Source organism: Salarias fasciatus, chromosome 13 (genome assembly GCF_902148845.1).
Source record: "Salarias fasciatus chromosome 13, fSalaFa1.1, whole genome shotgun sequence".
Taxonomy (NCBI): domain Eukaryota; kingdom Metazoa; phylum Chordata; class Actinopteri; order Blenniiformes; family Blenniidae; genus Salarias; species Salarias fasciatus.
Window position 1 is genome coordinate 7,781,965 of NC_043757.1, and position 21,579 is coordinate 7,803,543.

The following is a 21,579-nucleotide window of genomic DNA, read 5'->3' on the forward strand; positions in this document are numbered from 1 at the left end:
CTGCATCTAGAGTACATAAATAAGAAAACAGAATGAGTCGGTATTATCAGGGCTTTGCTGTGTGAGGTGGTGGAGTCTTTCTTCCTCCTTCCATCAGACAGCCAGAGGAAGGAAACCTGCAGTGATGTTCAGGAAGGAAGGAGCATCCGGAGGAGGAGGAGGAGGAGGAAGGGGGTGCGGTGTGGCATCCTCGGCATCATCTCGGCAGCGGCACCCCGTGGAGGTGTCAATCACGCATCCCTTCACTCCAGAGCCGCGCTCTGCTGATTTATTCATCCCTCTCCGTCTCCGTCCCTCGACATCTCAGCCCGTGTCTGTCGTCCACCGCCCGAATCCCACCTGCCTGTTTTTATTTTTTTTTGTTTTCCAGACATAACACCTTTCCCCCTCGCCCTGTCACACTGTGATCGCGCTCACTCCCCTCGCCTGTCGTCGTCTCGCTCTCTCCGAGCCTGCTAAATTCTCTCCTGTATTTACAAGAGGAGCTTACACCCGCTCGCTTTCATAGAGGAAAAAAAATCTGCTTAGCCTCGAGTCTTGCTCTGTCATAATTTCACCGTAAGCCTGACGCACACCGACATGAAAATTGACATTTGTGTCTTGGCTGATTGACAGGCGGCCTCGAAACGCTCGCCTCTTATCTTGCACAAAAACACACACACGCACACACACACACACACACACACACACTCAGCATATACGTACATAGACTGAGAGAGAAACATGGAGGAGAACACACTGACCGGACTAATGAGTGCATGGGGAGAAAGAGTGAGCGGACGGAAGCGGTCTGGGGAGAAAACAAGCTAAAGGTCCTCAATTTGTTTCCCTGCAGCACAACTTCTCCGATGTATCGATAAAAGAAATGCCACGGATGAGACGACGGGTGTGAAGAGAGCGCTGAACCTTAAATGTATCAAACCGATTTCTTCCTTCAGTCGGTCCGGTTAACTTGAAGAGGCTCACAACAAACACTTAAAGGATCAAGAGATAGATCAAACTGCTGTGTTTGTTGCAATTGTCTTTTGTTTTGTTTTTTTTTTTCTGGAGGGTTGGTGTAGTGGTTATCACTCTCCCCTCACAGCAGGAGGAGACCGGTTCAATGTCCTACTTTGGGCCATTTTGAGTTGAGTTCACTTGTTCTTATTGTGTATTTCGTGTTTTTTTTCCCCCCTTCCTGCTTATTCTACAGGCAATTTAAACTCACCAGTCAAGCTAACGGTTGTGTTTTTGTACTTTGAGGTGTGAACATGAGCAGGATCGTGTCCCTTTGGCCCTATATGTGATTATTAACAGGTTGTCAGATCTGGAGCCTTCAAGGCTGTTGCTGTGTGTAGCTTCCACAAAGAGGCTGTGCTGAGCTGGTTTGTGGCAACGCGTGGCCTTCGCACGTCGTTTTCATATAGACTATAGATTAAACTTGATGGTAATTAATAAGCACTTGTACCGGAACTCGTCCTTCATCGCCCATACACAGCTTTCCTTTCACAGTGTAAATCTCCCGTGACGCGCCGACAGGCCTCCAAACATCTGACTTCAGCTTGAAGTGAAGTTTATCTCGTTTTCAGGGAGCTGTAACATTTATCCGAGTGAAAACACAACACATGCATACACCGACATAAACACACCTGTACAGGTGAGCACGCTCGCACTGGGGAACAGATGGAGAGAAAACCGAAAAAAGAAGCCGAAAATATCTGCCTTCTGAAAAATGAAGATCTAAGTAGAGAAAACAGCTTAAACGCTGCGTGTCCTGCTCCCGTCCAGTCGCCGCCGCGTGAAGGCCGAGGGGAAATACTCCTCCTCGCTGCTGAATGTACGCAGACAGGATGGCAGGCGCATTAAAGCTTCCGTCAAGGGTTTGTGTCGCCGTCTCTTCATGTCTGCTCCAGAAAAAGCTGCAAACACTGAAGTTTCACTGTAAGAGCGTATTGTTAGCAACTGTTTTGCTTCAGGAGTCTGAGAAGCTGTCAAGTCATTTGTGAAATATTTTTTGAAGACAAGAGGTCTCACACTGAACAAGCTGTGGAAACAAAATGTAACTTCTCTATTCCTAAAGTTAAAGATCTTTTATGAAATGTGCAGCAATCACGTTTATCTGATTCTTTTCTTTGTTGTACCTCTTGTGACCCTTTTCAAGGTTGTTTTTTTTTCTCTGACTCATTTGCTCGAATGTTCTTTTTCATTTTGCGCTGTGGAGGCGCTGCACTCTATCACTCAGCAGCTAAACAAGTAAACATTATTTCCAGCAGAATATAAACAGAACTGTCATCCAAATACTCCTGTTTACATTTAATGACATTCATGGTTATTTTTGATCCGTCACACACAACATGCACATAAATCAGATGTTGTATTTGCAGCCCTGTTTGCACAACAGTGTTTTCAAGTGAAAATGCAGAACTATGTCCATTTACACAACAACGATGCTTGGAGGTATGATCCCATCCGTTTCAGCGTTTGAGCTATTTCTGTGTAAACTGCAGGCAGCTCAGCTGGAACCCACTACCACACATGCAATTTTCAAAAATTCAACAAAACATGTTTTGACTTTTTTCACTGCCCTCCCCCAAAAAAATCTACAAATATCAGGCTTGCACTTTATTGCAATTTGTTTTCAACATTTTTGAACAAAACAGTCCCATTTTTTGGGAATTGAGGTCGAATCCAAAGTGGTAAGCGACCCCGAGCGACGTCCACTCCTTCATCATTAGATATGGGACAGATAAAATCCATCTCCGGGATGTTAATAGAGTTAAAGCTCTTCTCAGTGGGTTCTCTGACCTCCTTTCATGGTTTCTCTTTGTGCATGCAGCGAGGCGGGCTGCTGAGCGGACATGACTCCCAGGCATGTCCGCGATAGCCGGTGGTGGGGGGTAAATCGCCACGCTATATCAATGTCCCCCCCCTCCCACCACCACCACCACCAGCCTTAACTTCTCATTAATTAGATGAACGCATATGTGGGGTGGATTTTCGAGCCCGCAGGACCGACACTACACAGCTGCTACGACAACATGACAGCTGACAATGCTCGCAGTGTGTGTGTGTGTGTGCGCGTGTGTACGCTTAATTGTGTTCTGTTTTTCCACAGGTGAGTTGTTGAGAGAATGTGACAGTAAAACACAGCTACTAAGCAATTAAAAAAAAGGAATTGACAACGATATCTATGAAATTTCTTAAGATTCGAAGCAGTGCATTTCGGGACACTTTCTAATTTCTTATCAAAATTAAAAGGCGGTCATGATTCTGCCTTCCTGTTGAACAAAATACAGTGTTCCCTCTTTGTTTTCATTGCTTGATATCAAATTGTTGACAAGTGGATTAAAGGAATGGTGACCTACTGTACGGCTACAATACGACTGTTCAGAGTCAGGCTCATTAAACAGCAGAACAGAAAAACCAAGCCTTCAGTTCAGTTTAGGATTTCTGCAGACCCGGTTGCTGTTATCTGGCTAAACATTTAAAATATGAGTGAATATTGTTGCTATTCTTTCACAGATGTCCATGGATGATCAGATAACTCCATGAATGATGACCTTAAACTCCAATGTTGTTCAGCTGAACCTTTTTTTTGAAATGCAGCAAATTGGAGGAGTAACAAAGTTTGTCTTTCAGCGCTTACATTTTTTAAAAATCTTTTTGAAGACTTTCTAGTTTTACTACCTAAATGTGAAAATCAATAACTGTACTTTCCCATCCTCATATAGTTCGGAGGAACTTGTTTTAAGTTGTTTGGGGAGGATTCAGAGTTGTGATGAGGGGGTCAATGATCCACACTGAAGGTGACGAATTGAAGAGTGATTCTGTTACTTTGATAATGACTGAATGGCCACATTTATTTTTTCTATATGACTAAAAAAAAAAAATGTCCATAAAATGTCACAAGATATATCGTAGGCATACTTCCACTTGAGTGAAGAATGCAATTATTTTTCGCCAGAAGCCCTTAAATTAAATAACATGACAGTAATGGAAGGATTAGTACCGCTGGCAGCTTGATGCTAAAGACAGGTATAACAGCGAAAGGAGCATTAAGGGCATTTCTGACATTCCTTCTGAAGCCTCCGACCTGCTGCTCCCTTATCACCTCTGTGGAGTTTGGAGGTCGCCGTCGTTTCACGCCCTGCCCGTCCTCCCGGCAGCTTTCCACATTGTGGGAAAGAATGCATCTGCCTGCGCTTTCACTCTGCGAGAAATCCATGTCCGCCTCGACGTTGTACTCCGGGTAATCTCATTATGTTTGGATAATCCACATTTTGCAGTGTGACTGTTATTTATAGGGAGTTTGGAGGAGCCCTGAACCTCTGGTAGACACACTTCCACACACACACACACACACACACAGCCTGCAACACATTCTGCTCGCTAAACACGAGCGCCAGACAAGTGTGGCCTATCACCTCCGTAGTAACAAGCTTGCTTTCTGTATTTCTCGCATGCTGCTAGGAGAGTCTGGCTCTGTGTGTGTGAGTGTGTGTGTGTGTGTGTGTGTGTGTGTGTGTGTGTGTGTGTGATGTAAAAGGGTCATTTCTTTCCCGTGTGCTGCAGTAAACGGGTCAGCGCGTCTCCTGGGTGAGCCGGACTGCAGTCTGCTGCTCGCTGACCTGAGGCTTGCTCGTCTGCGCGGGGGCTGCCGGCGGAGCGGTGACCCCACATGGCGGCTCGGCCCGAGGAGAGGAAGCGAGAGCAGGGTCGTGCCGTGAGCGCCGGCCCGCCGCGTCGCGCTCAGGCCCGGCGTTCGGCGTGTCTCAGCTGTTTCGGCGCGGCGCCGCCTCGCCGTGTTCGACCTTGAGGCTGTGTGCGCCGGCAGGCTGCTGTTTCTGCTGTGTGACATTTCACTGGTATCACTTCTTATTATTGTACTCCGAAACATCACCGATTCATGCACTACGTAAAGGGCAACGCGGCAACACGCTGGAGTTAACATATGAAATGTTGACCCAGATGAAGAGAAACAGACTCATTCCTGCTGGCAGAGAAGAGCCTGCAGAGAGATGCTGAGTGAAACTAAACAGTAGCAGCAGCGCCTTCATTTCATTCATGGAACTGTGTTACATGTACTTGATTACAGTTAGAGCGTCTTTAAAAAGCGGTAGAATTGTGCACGAGATACAAATTTTGGGAAAACAACCAGTAGTCATGTCAGTAAGCGGCCATTAACTGATTGCTATGATAACCTTAATAAGAGGTTTTTAACTGTCACAAAAGACACAATGAAGCTGTATCCATAATGTCTGTGAGGAATTTTGTGTGCGTGTGCATGTTGGTAGTTTAACTCTGTTATTGTGTTTGTGTTTTGGGTATCTGTTTACATGAAAACTGTGCTCGGAGTCACTGCAAAGCCTGACAGCCTGATAAACTGATCTGTAAAAATAAAGGTGCAATAACTCATGCAATGCCTACAACACAGACTGATCTGAACTATTTAGAAAACTGTTTCTGCAGCTGATTTAGATGCTAAGAGGAAACTTGGATCTGTCACAAGGTTTATGCCACCTTGTAATATAAATATAAAAGAAGCATTGCTGTAGAAAGGAAGGAGGCATAGCAGAATGAAAGTCTTGGCTCCATCCATCTCTTCTTTTTCCCACCATGGTGAAAAAATAAAGATTAAAGATTCCCTAGTGAAAAAAAGACTGTCAGCACACCAAGAACGAGAAAAAGTAATGCCTGATCTCTTGAAATGAATTTGCTAAAAACATGAGGAATACAGCCAGTGAAGAGATTTACAGTTTAATTTATGGTAATTGGAAGAAAAATTAATCTAATTAAAACTGTGCAGTACAATAAAGCACAAACTATTTAAGATGAATGAAAACAAGAACAATGCAATAATCCTTCTTATCTTAATCTTTGTCTTTCTTGTGGGGAAACACAAGCAGCAACGCATTATCTTGACGTATGTGCTCGTAGGATATTTCTGTGAGGTTTTATTTGCGGCAGTTCATTTCTCTCTGCTTGCTTGTTTTCGAAGCTTCACGCTGTTGTTCAGAGGAGAACGAAGTACACCTGCAACTATATTCCAGATTGCTCTGATTTACTTCTGCATGAGTGCCTCTTTTTTAAGTGCCGCCTATTAGAAATAATGGTCACTCCGGTATTGTGGGAGCCACCCGCTGCTCTCTATTCCTCCACCAGCCGCTCCGTCTCAAAGCCGTTTGAAACGTTCGTCATAACCCAGAAAGAAAGTGGTACTTTTGTGGCCGACGAATAGCCGTTAGCGACGGGCGCTCAACTTTTTTTTTTTTTTTTTTTTTCCCCGGGTTGACATGTTTTCCTCCACTGCGTTCTGCAACAATAGATCTTCACTTCGGCGGTCCGGCCCGACGCGGCGCCAGACGCTCCGCCGCCTGCCAGCACGCTCCGCCGTCACGAGGTGTGACGCTTGTCTCGTCGAATACTTTATTCTCACTTCATTCTCTGCAAGTGCAAAATTAGACTCTGAATTGGAAAGCTGTGGGAAAGTATCAACACAAATGCAGTTATTTGTTCTTTTTTGTCTTTTAACACCAAGGGAAAATTAAACAGAATTTTAACAGCTCAAGAGACAATAAAGCAGCTAGTTGATGCCCGTTTACACAATCTACACATTCTCAAGTGAAAAAGGTAAAACTTTTGTCGTGTTTTGTGTCTGTTCACACTACAACGGTACTCGGAGCCACTGAAAACCTCAGTTATTGAAAATACTCTGACTCTGTGTCGTCTGAACTTTTCTGAAACGGTGAACCTGCGCATGCTCACCACAGTCGAAGTAAATCATTGCACGCGTGTGTGAGGAGGCTTCATTCATAACAAGGACGGTGTGTGTCCTTCACTCTTCAATTCAACTGCGCTTCTTCAATCAAGTTTACAGGAAGAATGGCGATTTAAAGTTTAGTGCATGCTGTTCTCCTGTGCATAAAGAGGTGGCTTTATTCCATAAAAACAGCACCCACTAGTGGAAAACATTAAAAATACATTGCTTTCAGTATTTCTGCCATTTCCGCTTAAAAGAACTTCTAAAAATTTGCTGCCGAAATGACAAACACGAAAGTTCCTGTAAAAGTACTGTATCACTGTCTTAATATGTAGTTATTCTCTAAAACATATGACTTCATGTCAGAAACATTTGAATGTCGGGAAACACTTTCTATTTGACTTTTCTTTTTCACTTTTAATTAACACATTAATTAGTTGCAGTTCGTGAAGTCAGGTAATGCAAAACAGCAGCACCGATCTCACTGTTTAGCAGTATGATCATCTTGTTATACAATTTCCATGCATTTGCAAATATTAGCATGAGCAAATGCGTGCGTTAAGAGGAAATGCTAATGTGTGAAACATGGTTGCTGCTGTTGGTTCCGTGATAACATCAATCCCACTGCACACAGCTTCTCATCCAGAGCCCCTGAAATGTCAAACCTGAGGACGGTCAGGGTTTGAAGCATCTTTGAACTCTTCGGTAGATCGTTTCCCTCGTCCTGCATCGCGGCCGCAGCCTGTTAGAGCAAACATGGCGCAGCCCCGTATTCCCGCGGGGGATCCCCCTGTGAAGGAGTGGAAAATGACAGGTTCGTCTCTGGCGTCCACCGGCCTCTAATGTCTCTGTCCGGTCATCCGGAAGCAAAGCGACATGCGGCTGGTCTGACTGTGTGGGAGCGACGACAGGGACAGGAGCAGAGACGCCGAGGAGTGATCGAGCATGGAGGAAGCTCCTGTCCCTGTCTGCTTCTCTCTGCAGGTCAGTGCTTCTCACATGTCAGTGCACACCAAACACACTCCTCCTGCTCCATCTTTTTCTTCTCTTTCTTTGTTTGAATACGAGTGAGCCATACGATAACACGGCTTTCACATACTACGTCTCACAGGTGGACCATCTGTTTTTCTGTCTCGTCCACTCCTGCATTGTTCTCGGGTCGGCCATTACCCGCCCTCCTCTCCTCTTCCCGCAGGATGCTTTGGAGGTGCTGGCGGAGAGCTACGAATTCAAGGAGATCCCGGGTCGATGCCTGGCCTTCAGGAGAGCCTCGTCTGTCCTGAAGAGTCTGCCCTGGGCGGTGCGATGCCTGCGGGACACGGAGGGTCTGCCCTGCCTGGGGGAGCACTCCAAGGCTGTGATGGAGGCGAGTCCCAGATTGTGCACGTCGGTCGATCGCACTGTTGTCCTGAAACATCGTTCTAAACCGAGAAAGCAGCACGATGTGGAAATGAAGGCTTAACTTTGTCTCCATCTCATTACTGCTCATTATGTATTGAAGAAGATTTCAATTTAAAGTGTTTATCACCAAGAAATGATGCAAAGGTTACTAACATTCATTCATTATCTTACTAATGGTACGGAAACAGTAAAAACACCTTGTGGAAGTAGCTGAGGTTTGGTTTTGGGGTGTATATAGTGAATTAAAATGATATTGTCCAAGAAGTGACCAATGAAGCACATTTTCATTGACAAATACAAACCTACGTTTTGACAATAACATTGCAGACAAAGGCTAAAATGAATTAAATCCCACAGAAATCTGTGGTGCCCTCACCCCACCCAAAAGGAGACACATGCTCCCGATTTGAAGCTACAGGCTTAGTGACCCTGCACGAAACAGAAAAACATCAAAAAGTTGGAATTGCCATTAATGTGACATTTGGGAAAACCTGAAATGGTTAAGTCTTCTGAAAAGCTTACAGAGGAAACTAAAATCCCTACATTGTACTTAAAAGTAAATATTGATCTACCGCCAACTGACAAAATTGTATTTTTGTACATGAAGCATTTGAGGGTGCAGCGCATAGATTTTCAGTTAAACATCTGACAGTAGTGAGATTGTATTTGAGTTTTATTATTACCGGAAGACAGAGTTGTGCGTAACATTCAATCTGCTGTCTTTCTGATGGGATGAAGGACAAGATGCTTCCATCACAAGACTGGACAGGTTTCTGATGTATTGTTAGCTTTTTAAATTCAGTACGATGAGCACAGGACAACACAAACGGTCATAATTTATTGAGAAGTTCATGCTACTTTTATAGCTAAAATTCCTTTTTCTGAAACTTCTCAAGAAGGACGAGACTCCAAAGTGAAGCTTCATGTTGTATGATGTCGGCTGTCACATTTGAAAGTTGAAAAAAAAAAAAAAAGATGTTGATGTTGAGTTCAAGCTTTCAAAAACATATAAAAAAAAAATAGTTCCAGTACAGACAGCCAGGCATGCAGAAGCAGCTACAGCCTGACAGATAGCAGACACATTCATTTTTCTGCTTTGAGGAGGTAAAAAGTCTCATTGGGTCACTTCATCCTCCTCACCTCGAGTGGAGCTCAGGGCAGAAATCGTGACACGCTGTCAGGCAGAGTGTCGGGAGATGTTTGCTCAGAGAGAGCGCAGGGACCCTGCGGGATAACAAGGTGAGTCTCTGACACAGTCAGCCTCACATCCCTGGATCTGTCAGCAGCGTTGGCGCCGAGGCTGATTCATTAAACTAAATAACATAAATAGAGGGAAGTCAACTACCTCTCGGTGACCCCTCCTCCATCTTTCTTCATCTGCAATCCACAGTTCAGGCTGTCGCACGGTTCGTCTCTTTGAACCGATCGCCGCTCAAAACAAGGGAATTACATGACCGGCAAAGCAAAGTGAAACCAAACGGAGTAAAAACTAAGCGCTTGATGTGGCCGTGAACATCGGAGTGACACTGTCAGAGGAGAATCAAGCACTCGCTGCTGACTGAACATCCAGACTGGGGCTGGAGACGTAAACCTACTGACATGAAAGTCTGGGAGCACTGAGGCAGAGTTTGGCATGAACGGTCACAGTGTGTGTGTGTGTGTGTGTGTGCGTGCTTCCTGTGTGTGGGTTTGGAGAAAGACGGAGTCAAGGCAGCATGTGAAGAAGTGAGTCAGGCCCCAAGCAGGAAGCGTGTTGAAGCATTATCGCTGCGTTTGAGGTTGGCCCTGGCTGCAGGGTTGAAAAGCAGAGGTGGACGGGTGGATGCATCAGCGGGCAGCGGAAGAAGCTTCAAGCTCTCCTGGACTCAGTCTGGATCCGGAGTTCACTGCATCATTCTTCCAGGGTGACGTCTCTTTGAAAACAGGCTCGTGATGCTGCCAGACCTCTGCTGAGTGAAGCCAGCACGTTGTGTAAAGTATTCATTCAACAGAAGATCATTTGTCGGATTTAATCCTTCATTTTCCCGAAGTAAACACCAAGCTCATAAATATAATTCCGAATTACTTAATTCTGAATAAACCAATTCTGGATTTAAACACCATGTGACCAGACTGATTGCTGGTAAATGTAAAGATTAGTCATTTTTATGAATTCAAAAGACCTTTGAAGATGTGCCGTTGTTTTCATTTTTATTCCTTGGACCACTTCCGATTAATACAACTACAGACTTTGAAATCTGATTGATTAACTGATTGATTATCAATCAATGACGTGACCCAGACAGCTTGCTAACAAACGACATCTGTTCTCCTCAAATCCTAAAGATAGTCTGTTTTCTAATTTGTAGCACATCGACTTTAGAGATAAAATGTTCACCTTTGCCTAAAGAAAAAAACTGCTGCTGTCATTGCTTTCAAGACGTTGCCATGTGGAAGCAAAATATTTCAAAACTGAAAATGCTGGATTTTCAACTTGAGACTTTGTCCTGTAAATAGTGCTGTCAGTTTTAATCGCGATTAATCCATTGAGGTCTGCCAATTGGGTCAAAGAAAAGAACTAGTTTTTTCCTGACATTGGGACTGATTTATGAGGATTAGATTCTTCATTGCAATTAATCTCAACTTTAAAAAAGTTAATAGTTGACAGTTCTCCACGAATTAATCACGATTAATTGCGATCAATGCGATTAAATTGCGATCAACACGATTAAAACTGACAGCACTACCTGTAAACTTAAGAAAAAAAAAACATCTTTCAACAAATCTCATTGGTTTTATGTGTATCTACCTTTGACGACATCTTTTATATACGGTATAATAACTCCAGCTCATGGCCCGACATGCTCACTGCGTCCTTTCCTTGTTTCTGTCATTTCCATGTAAATGGACACTGTTTTGAAAACGTTGCCGTGGAAAAATTTAACTTTCCTAAATCGAAAAATGAAATGTTTTCACTTGAAACATTGACATGTAAACACTTCTTTATATGAGATCCAGTTCAGTTTCAACTCTAATATTATTTAGGATACATTTTCTCTCCTACTGAAATTACATGACAACAGAATATAAAAACAGTTGTGACTGATTAAGAAAAACACATGATTAACTTGTCAGCAACTGTTAGTCATTTATGACTGAAACCACTGAGTACAAACTGTGGGGAAAATAGTTCAACGATTAAACACTTTAAAGCTGAATTAAAAAGAACAATGTCAATTTATTGTTTTAGTTGCGTGATCTTTGAGCCCATGTGTGGTAAAGCACGTGGAACTGACATGTTCCTGTTGTGGAAATCACCGTCGAAGGCTTCAGGGCGTCCTCAAAACATTTGTCAGTAAACCCAGTTCGTCACTGTCTATAAATACAATGTAAAACTCAACCATGCAGAGAAATAAAGTGTATATGAAGAGCTTCCTTAATGCACAGTTCAAAACTCAGCTTAGTGCGTTAAGCATATTAAAAACAACCTGTGATCCGTTCAGACCCGTACCCCTCTGGAGACAATGATCTTGTTCTCATCATTGTTTCTTGCAGTAGTGGAGTTTTTGTGTAATTTGCATTTTATCGCATTGTGTTCTAATTTACATTTACGTAACTTCCCAACTTTTCAGGAACTGAGGTTGTAAAACACAAACACAGAAACTCATCTTCTACACTTTTTACAATTCCCCCCATGGAAGATATTAACCAGATAACTGCAGCCCGATTTTACACCTTCGCGTAATGAAGACAGTTAAAATGTGACCAGCAGATTAGCAGTGCTCTGCTGAGAGCGGCAGACAATTAAAAGAAGAAGCAAAGTTGTTTCAGAGCAAACAATGGAATCGAGGGAAAACATTACCTTGGGCTTTTTATGAATGCCATAAAACGAGTATTAATCCCAGGCCCCGCAACAACAAAGCCGTTATTTCTAGAGAAAAGAAATGGAAATGAGAACACCTGATTTAAGTGGAAATGGTTTTAAAATGTGCAGCAATTTGGGGCTATTTGTTAATAGTTGATGGAAAAGACTCTGGGGAGTCAGTAAGGAGGAGAAAAACATGCCAACGCTGACGCAGACTTCATCTGCTTTAATGTTTCGCAGGAGATCCTTCAGTCTGGCCACTCTTTTGAAGTCGAGAAAACCCTCTCCGATGAGAAGTATCAAACTCTGAAGGTCAGTGGATGAAAAACAGCTCAGTCCTGTTCCGGAGCTTCAAGACGCTTCTGAAAAATCATTAGCATTTTCTATCTTTTAAGGACAAAGAGCTCCTAAACAACCTTTGAATGCATGCCTCTTATCCACCCCCATCCTCGCCCCCCCCCCCTTTCTGAGAAAAGCCTGTCATTTGGAAACGCGGCGTCTTGATTGCGTCCTTACCTCGTTTCCTGCCAGCTGTTCACGAGTGTGTTTGGGGTTGGACCCAAGACGGCGGAGAAGTGGTACCGTGGGGGGCTGCGCTCGTTCAGCGACGTTCTGGCGGCGCCCGGCATTCATCTCAACCGGATGCAACAGAGTGGTACGTCAACATCTCACCATCGCCACCCTGCCGCTGCGCACATTATGAAGGGGGGTTAGACTCCAGTCATTACATTCCTCCAGAGGGGGAGCGGCGTGTCACTTGGGCCCATTTCTTTAGTTCTTCCTGCTCCCAAACGGAGATACTTATGTGACTGCAATGTGTTTTCTTACACAGAAAAAAAATACAGAAAAACAACTGTTTGTGAGTTTTTTTTCTTTTCTTTTTCAAATCAATGAATGATCACTGCCATCATCAATCAGGGCCGAGTGTTCCATCAGAGGTCTCCGCCTCAGTTTGTGGCTGAGGCCCAGGTGGTAGAGTGGTCACTTCATGTACAAGGAAAGCGCTTTCAAACATGGCAATCTCATTCAGGCCCTGCTTACATGACACTTCAAGTGAAATTGCGTCATTTTTTTTTAGTTTTCATCCTGTTAAAGTTTGACATTCACATGGAAACGTGCTGAAAAAGACGTCTGTTCGCATGCTAATAGCAGAAACACTGAAATCGATGTAGTTTTCATGTTTGGCCAGCAGTGGGCGCTTCTGGTCATTTTTGTAATGAAATCACACAGAATAATATGCTATGAACATTCACAATGACAGGATGGGGTGCTGCTGATGTGTAAACTTATATCCAAAACACTACAGAATTTTTCTATTTTCCATTGATAACATTTCATAAATGGGGCCTTAGAGCAGTATTTTGCAACCAACTCGTGTCTGACACGCTATGCTTATGAGGACAGCTGTGCTAAACAGAGAGTGTGTTGATACCTGGTTAGTAGATCAGCCACCACGAGCAAAGCTTTAGATCAGATAATACATCTTCCAGTTGTAGTGAATTTCCCTCAAGGCATTGTGAAGATCATATGGCACTGACCACGCAGGATAGCTGAAAATATAATGCCTCCAACCCATAAATGTTGCCGGGTAACAGCATTAAAAAAGCCTGAAAACTGACGGAGTGTGCAGAAGAGAAAGTTCAGTGATTATTCTCTGAGATGATGCAATGCTGAAATGTGAAGGAACCAGCTGAGTGCACGGAAATACAGAAGAACACGAGCAGCCAGACATGCAGATAACACCCGCTTCAGCTGCTGCAGTGACAGAGATCCCACAAAGTGCCTACATGGTTAAATGAAACACTGACACGCTGTTTTCATTTGCCCGCGTCATTTCTCTGCCTCCCGGGATGTGGCGGGATGCTCAGGCGCTGCACAAGGTGGTAATTGAAACATAATACTGCACTGCTCGCAGGTTTCCTCCCGTTCACTTCGACACCCAACCCGACGACGCATTATTCTGACAGACTTCTTCATCAAACTGGTCACAATCCATCATTCGGAACGCCGCGGTCTCCACGCCGTGCTGGGAAATAACGCAGGGTTTTGACATGGGAAACGTGTTTGAACCCCAAATCTCTCTGATGAATTGCAGCATAATCAAATGTCATTAAAGGAAGGGATGGACCGATACAATCGCAGACTCAGCGAGTTTTACATGACGTCACCCACAGGTATGCAAGAGAATGTGAGCGACGTCAGCGGCGTAGAGATTCTTTAATATTAAGTATAGCACACTGTGGATTATGTTCTGCTAAAATATCAAGTGGAAGTGAAACTAGTTCGTACACTAAAGGTTAGTACCTGTTCTTTAAAAAGAGGGATCCCTAATTAAAGGAGATGTAACGAACAGACAGCTTGTTTCCCTCAATATGGAAAGAAAGCAGAATTCATGCTCTTATAGGCAGAACAAAGACAAGAAAACACACAAAGCAAAATACACGAAATGCACCAGATGCTCATCAATCCGTCACTTTTCATTCAGCACTCTTTCCAGCATTTGCAGCGATCCTCCCGTGTCGCCTCCCATCAGCCGGCAGAACATTCTCACATTTTTACCTGACTTTTAATTCGCCCTGACTCCCCGCCTCCCCAGAGCAAACGGCCGTGATTGATGGCTGGCTTGCTTGACTAATAACCACGTGGTCCTCTCCCCGCAGGTTTTCTGCATTATGGAGACATCTCCAGGGCTGTCAGCAAAGCGGAGGCCCGAGCCCTGGGGAACCTTATTGACGAAGCTGTCCGCGCCGTCACGCCGGACGCCGTACTGGCGCTGACAGGTGGCTTTCGCAGGTACAGGCCTTGTCTTCTCCTTTCAGCGGCGATACCGGAGATGAAATAGAACAGCGCTGCTTATTCCCCCCACTGCTGTTAAATCCATATTGGCTATGCACAAAGACATTAGATGAATCTCAAGTGGTCCGCTCGTCTCCCTCGTGGCCATTCCTCATTGTTATCTATTGGCAGAGCGCGGGAGTCACACAGCGAGCGTGAGGGAAGAGGCGTTAGAGCGGTGGGTGTCTAACTGCCTCCCGCTGGTTGGAAGAATTATGAGATAAAGTGGATTAATTTGACATTTAACGCAGCAGATCAGCCCTGCCTCGTTCATTTGTTCTTGATGTTGCCGGGAAAGGCCTCGGTGGCGCCGGGCAATCAGGCTCCGCATTTACATGACGATATTCAAACGCCGGTTTCTGAGTGTTCGGTGAGAGCTCTCGGAAAACTACCTGCTGGGTGCAACTATTTGCTCACAGCCGGCTCCTCCCTCCTTTGCGCCTTCTGCTTTGTGTGTGTGTGTGTGTGTGTGTGTGTGTGTGTCCTTTTAATGTGGACTGCTTTGTGCCTGAGTAAGCGTGCTGCACTCTGCTCCGTGGTGTTGTAAAATTCAGCCATAACCAGTGGCGTGTGAGGTAAATAATTCAAAAGCAGTCTGGCAGTGAGGACAGCCGCTCGCCTCTCAACAGGGGCGGCGGCGCCGCCACAGTTCAGCTGGTGCTTTTTAATGGCGTCTGAGCTACGAGCGTTACTGGAACTTTTTTTTTTCCCCCCACTTACTTCTGTTTGTCAAACTTATTTGTGTTTGTCAAATTTCTATGCAAACCGTGTCAGTAAAGGGCTTTTGAAAATGTGATGGGAGAAGAAAAAAGTGTGGTAGCCTGCTGTTTTTCAGTTTTTCTGTCAGGAATTGACACACAGCCTTCTTGATTCAGCCTTCAGGACTGATCTGTCTTTGCAAAGTTTTTTTCATCAATTGTTCAAGGTTAACAAAAACATTCTTTTTATTTCACCATAATAAATTTGTTGTTTTGAAGCTCCATTAGAAGAGTTGCATAAATATCATTTGTTAACTAATTTGTTAACTCTGCTTAATGATCAGTGGCGTCTGGAGATCAGCCATTGCATTAATGGTTCTCTTTATTTGATGGTTAATGTTTTTTAATGAGTCATTTTATTGCTGTGTATTTGATTTCTTTGTTGAGCCAAAGGTAAACGTCTTTCCTGATGGACAGTAAGGATATATTCTATTCTATAACACCATCCCAGTCTTCTATAGATGGCATAGAAGAGAATAAATCTTTACTGCCTCTCAGCAGTACAATTTATACCGCAAGCAATTCAAAACAGAAATGATTGCTGAGTGCAGCTCTAGAAGAATAATTCTGTTCCAACTTAACAATCTGTGTTGCTGAAGTTGTTCATCTGCAAAATTCCAGCTCTGTTGAGTGTTTTCTTTGCACCCCCCCCCCCCCCCCCCCCCCCCCACCCTCCCACAAAAAAAGGCTTAGAATTGGTGAATACGGATTATGAACATAAGTTGAGTAAAAACATAACAATAAAAAAGTTCTTCAGCTCTGACAGGAACTCCATGTAAACATGCACAAAAGTGTTATTTCTATGAGCCGCTGTGACAAACATCCTCCATCTTTTTCCACATAAAAGTGACAAATAAAAGGGTCATTTTGGCTTTACGTTTCTCCCATTCTTGAGTTGTTTTCATGTGGTGTGAAAGAAATCTCACACACTCAAACTCAAGGTGAACTGGGCTTTAAAGACCTCAGAAAATGAAAAGTTTATCTATATAAGGATAAGATATAAAACACTCACAGAGGCCTCAGAAAATATCAATCCAAATCTTAAAAAAGCAACACTTTTCTTAAGAAGTTGAACGTGTCTCCACCCCATCTATCCAGAGCTCGAGTAACACAGCAGGTGGTATATTACTTTACTTTTTACCGCTCCCAAATATGCAGTTTCTTTGACATATTTACAGTTTTATTTTAACTAATTTTTTCAAAAACTGCCCCCTTCTGTAAAACAGCTAGTTAATATAATGATTTTTCCATTTTCCATTTCCCATCATATCACCTTTTAAATGTAGTTCAGAGCAAAATGTGATTCTGTTCTTTTATGAACAACATTGTTCTTCCAGTTAATGATGACCAAGAGCCAGCTTAGACCCTGCTTCAAATGAAAGCGCTGCTGTCTGGAGAACTTCCTGTGGCTCAATTTGAATTCAGTCCGAGGAACAAGGCTTGCAGATATTCCAAAGCTCCGTCTGAATGACGTTTTCCAGTGAAAACAGAAAACTTTTGCACCGTTTGCGTGGAGCAACTGAAAGTGGATCTTCCTGAAATCACTCCGACTCTGTCTCCATCTAAACAGGGAAAAACACAACCTTTCTGAAACGCTGTTACTGTGCATGTTCTATTTCAAAATACATCAGTAGAAGGGCAATAACAACCATGTTTTGAAGTTTAGGTAGTTTTACAGTTGACAGTCGTCTGGAATAACAATCCAACTTGGTCGTCTGTCTGTTTGAATGCTTCTCGTCATTGATACGTCTATAATGCATTTTTCTCTCGCAGGTGTGTGTGGTTTCATTACTGGTGTGCTAACTATTCAAACACTGCTGTGTAAACCGTCTTTTCTTCTCTCCACCTCCTGCTCTGAGCCAGTATGCTGTGTTCAGTCAACTCAACTGCTGTCAACCCATCAGCACATTTATTTTCAACACGTTAAATGAACACTCAGACTCATATATGATTGCACACACTTTGGTTGCTTCAGTTTAACCTTTTTGCATCTCATTACATTTTTATATATTCTGAAACTTTTTACTATTTTTCCTCTCTGTGGTTTATTTGTGTTGATTATTGATTACCAGTACATCTTTTTGTAGCTTTTGCTCATTCTACTGAAGTTATTTTGTGTTTCCAGTTTCCGCTCACTCCGTTGTGTCACATCTGGGAGATTTTTTTTATTTTTTTTATTGCTTTTTGTTTTACGTCTCTTTTTATTCCTCATTTTAGTCACATGTCTCTCCATGGTGTCATTTCCTCTTCCTCCACGGCGGTGCCTTGTATACCTGTTACTGTAATATTTACTAGATGTGGCTCCCAGAAGTTGCTGGTTGTATGCAAATCTCTCAGCCACACTCTGAATCCAGCATCTGTGCCTTTTTTTTTTTCTCCAAGAAATCTTTCCTTAAAGATTAAACAGCCCTCGCTTTAATGCTCAGACCTCGGTGTATAATATCTCATATACTGTATCTCAGTGGAGACTTTCCTAAAAAAAAGAAAGCATCAAACATCACATGGGGGAAAAAAGAAATCAAATATCTGTTATCTTCAAAAGGATAAGTGACAGCTGGAATTATATCTGATTATGTAAATAACAGCTCCTCAAGGGGGAAATGTAGTAAGAGAGATGAAGAAAGTGATTAGAGCATCGTGGATAGTTAACATCGAGAATGAAGGGGAGGAACTGCTTCCAGATTTATGGGCCAGGAGTCTGCAGCAAAGTGTAAAGGGGGCCTGCGAGAGAGCTTTTATGGCTTCAAACTTCAAGCACACATCTACTTCATCTGGTATTTGGCGCAGACTGGGGGAGGATTATGTGAGACCTAATTGGAATCACGCCGAGCCATAATTGAAGAACGATGACTTGTGCATTATCGGTCTGCTAAGTAAGTCATTTACCTTTATCTTGTTGAAAAGCAGATCCTCCAGACGCGGCTGAGACGCAGCGGGAGGCGATCACGCCTATCACGCCAAAATAGTTCATATGCTCTCCAAGATGCCGGCAGTACCACTAATAATCTGCTAATTCTCCGCAGTGTGACATATCTGAAAGTGTTCCCTTCTAAAGTCCTGTCAAAGCTCCGTTTAATTACCTATAATTTGCGGCGTGATGTTGAGTCTCTTATTAGCTTCATCTTTTCCGGCTGATGGCCCTTGTCAGAAATGGAAGAACACATATCCTATATATACTTAAATAGATTTACCCAGTTTGGGCCGGTCTTTCATCTGTGTGTAAGATGCACAAAGACAAAACTCGGCACCCCAAAGTTTCAGCGGCGTGCTGCAGGAAACTCGAGCTGTCATCCACTTCAGAGGGAGGCGGCGTGGCGAGGATTTGTTGACGCCACTGACATTAGCCTCATTGAAAGGACAGCTGCGGAAAAGCGGGTGATGTGACTTAAAGCGGTTATGTTGGGTGGAGGAAGAGGAGGGGTGGATTAAAAATAGATTAGGCTTTAAAAGAAAAAAAAAAAAACCCTGCTTCTACCTATTTACTCCGCTTATTGAGCATAGGATTGTGCGTGAATGTGACCGAAAGTGACGTCCAGGAGGAGGGTGAGGACAGTGGTGCCCACTCTCACCATCTTCAAATGTGTGAGTGTTGGGGGGGGTTGGGTTGGGCGACTCGCCTTGCATTGTTTACTTTGAGATATTCCTTATCAGTTCAGTTCAGGGTGTCGTGATTTTTAAGACGGGCTCTTTTTATCGGCTCGCTGCGAGAAAGAGCAGAACACGCGCGCCGCTTTTCCCCGGCTTTATCTCTTATCTTCCCGGTTATCACCTTGCTTCTCTGTGCTGCCGCAAACGTTTCGATCAGACGGGGCCGATAGCGGCCGAGATGATGCGCGGCTGCAAATGAGCTTTCCTTTCTTTCCCCCCTCTGACCAGCTGCTGCTAAGTGCTGCTCTTCTTCATGCAGATGGCCGCTTTCAATGAAACCTCCAGCAGCGGCAACACTTCCCACATCTGTATTATTCATGCACGTGTCACCTTGTCATACGCACACGTTTGTAAATAACCATGTATATTTTATGGGCCTTTGTGCTGAAAGGCTCAATAATTTAACATTTTTCTGCACGCAATAAAAGAGCCGACGGAAGCTAAATTCACGTCAGGTGTTTGTGCGTTCTGCAGCTCCAGCTCAACGTAAAGACACACCGGCGTGCTGTGGTGCCCGCTGCTGTTAACAGAGCCATCAGAGCTTTATGGGGTTTTTTTTTTTTTTCTTCTTCTTCTTCACAGGCGCGCCTCCCGCCGAGCGGTAGCGGAGGCTTAATGCTAAATAAAAGCAGTGCTCCGAAGGTGCGCCATTAGTGGCGAGGAATAAGGCGAAGAAAAACAGCCTCTTCGCTGGAGAGAAAGTGCCTGATGTGCCGTCGTCTGCTTTTCTGCTGAGTGAGGAGGAATTAGAGGCGCTGTATGCACTGACCTGACAATGCTTTACTCCGGTGCAACTGGGAGGAAGCCGAGGGGGAAAGAAAAAAAACAAGATTTCAGCATCTACCGCTTAACTCACACAGACATTATTTCAATCAGGTTTTTGGTTTTACAAGTCCTGGTTTATGCTGAACTGACAAGACTGTGGACTTGGGGCAGATACAATGCAAAACCAGCACAGAAACTATGATCAAAACCTGATGTACGAATGTGCAAACTATGTAAAACAAAAACTCACTTTGCTTTTCTTGAAAACAATATGTAGATGTTGACTTTGATGCCAGTGAAAACAAAGGACACCTGGTGGCAAAGAACTTAGTCGTGTAACGCTGAAAGAAGACCCACATCTCACATCTAGTAAGGTTCATTCTCATTGGTTCCTAACATGATCACGTGTGAAACAATGCAGATTTGCCAAGTTTTCATTAAATAAAGCTGATAAGAACTTTACTATACTGTAAAACACAGGTCTTTAAATCAATTGTAAGATACTGTTTCTCTGCCTAACTTTGCCAATAACCCGTTTCATTGATTGCCTGCAGACGGAGAATGCCATTTCGTTGCTCACTCTCAGGCTGCAACATGTGACTTTCATGGTTGTTTGGCTCAGTTTTACTCAGCCTGTCCTTCATGCAACCTGAGCAGTTGGTTGAAGGACCCACAGTGGTGACCGTAATACAGTCACTTCAAGCAAACAGACATGGAAACGACACCGCATGATGGTATAACACCTGCAAACCCCTCATTCTTCATGGATCACCTGCGAAACGTGTGCAGACTGAAAGTGGAATTTATTTGCTTGTGATGCAGCACACTTCATTCAGGATTCTAGTAAATCAGGCCTATATTTGTTGAGTTGAACCACCGCTTGGCCTCGTGATTTCCCTGGAAAACTACTGTCTGTGAACACGTCATCACTGGGTACTCAAGGTTGAAACCCAACCAAGCATTAAAAAAAAAAAACAAGGCAAAAACACAGGATTTCAGGAAGTTATTGGTCCTCCTCTCTAATTGAGAGAGACTGAGCGCCTTTTCATCGGCAGGCCTTTTTAAAAACCATAATCCATGACAGTGTGGCGGTGCATTAATGCAGATGGCATGTGCTGCACATCTGTGTGAACTCCATTAATTCTGAACCATATTTGCAGGTTTTGAAGCAACATATGTTCACATCCAGGAGACATCTGTTCCAGGAAGGTCCTTGTTTATTCCGCCCAAACCGCATTCTGCATGCATTGCACCAGCATGGCTTCCTCGGAGAAGAATCCCGGAGCTTATTCAACCTGTTTTCTGTGCAGATCAATCAACCACTGAAGACACTAAAAACAAGGAAGAGCAACCTAGAAAATTAAAGCTTATATAAGGAAAGACAATTAAAAAAAAAAGGTATTCTCAAGTGCAGCCACTGATCAAAATGACTTGAGCGGTCCTTATGAGAAAAGGTGTTGACCACGTTTTTGTGTGGCATGCTCGGTTTTCCGGTAACATTGTAAGTAGCTTTTGATCGTTGTTTCTGTTTATTGTGCCAAGGCCCCTGGCCCCTAAAAAAAAAAAAAAAAAAAATCCTGCCGTTGATT

General features: G+C 43.6%; 1 protein-coding gene across 1 annotated transcript in view; it reads left to right on the forward strand.

Annotated features, from left to right (window-relative positions):
- Positions 1-21,579, forward strand: part of dntt (deoxynucleotidyltransferase, terminal) — a 106,852-nt gene that overhangs the window by 31,840 nt on the left and 53,433 nt on the right. The window contains exons 4-7 of the mRNA XM_030107564.1: positions 7,935-8,105; positions 12,225-12,296; positions 12,516-12,639; positions 14,645-14,777. Of these exons, the coding sequence (XP_029963424.1) occupies positions 7,935-8,105; positions 12,225-12,296; positions 12,516-12,639; positions 14,645-14,777 (500 nt within the window). The remainder of the gene's footprint in view (positions 1-7,934; positions 8,106-12,224; positions 12,297-12,515; positions 12,640-14,644; positions 14,778-21,579) is intronic.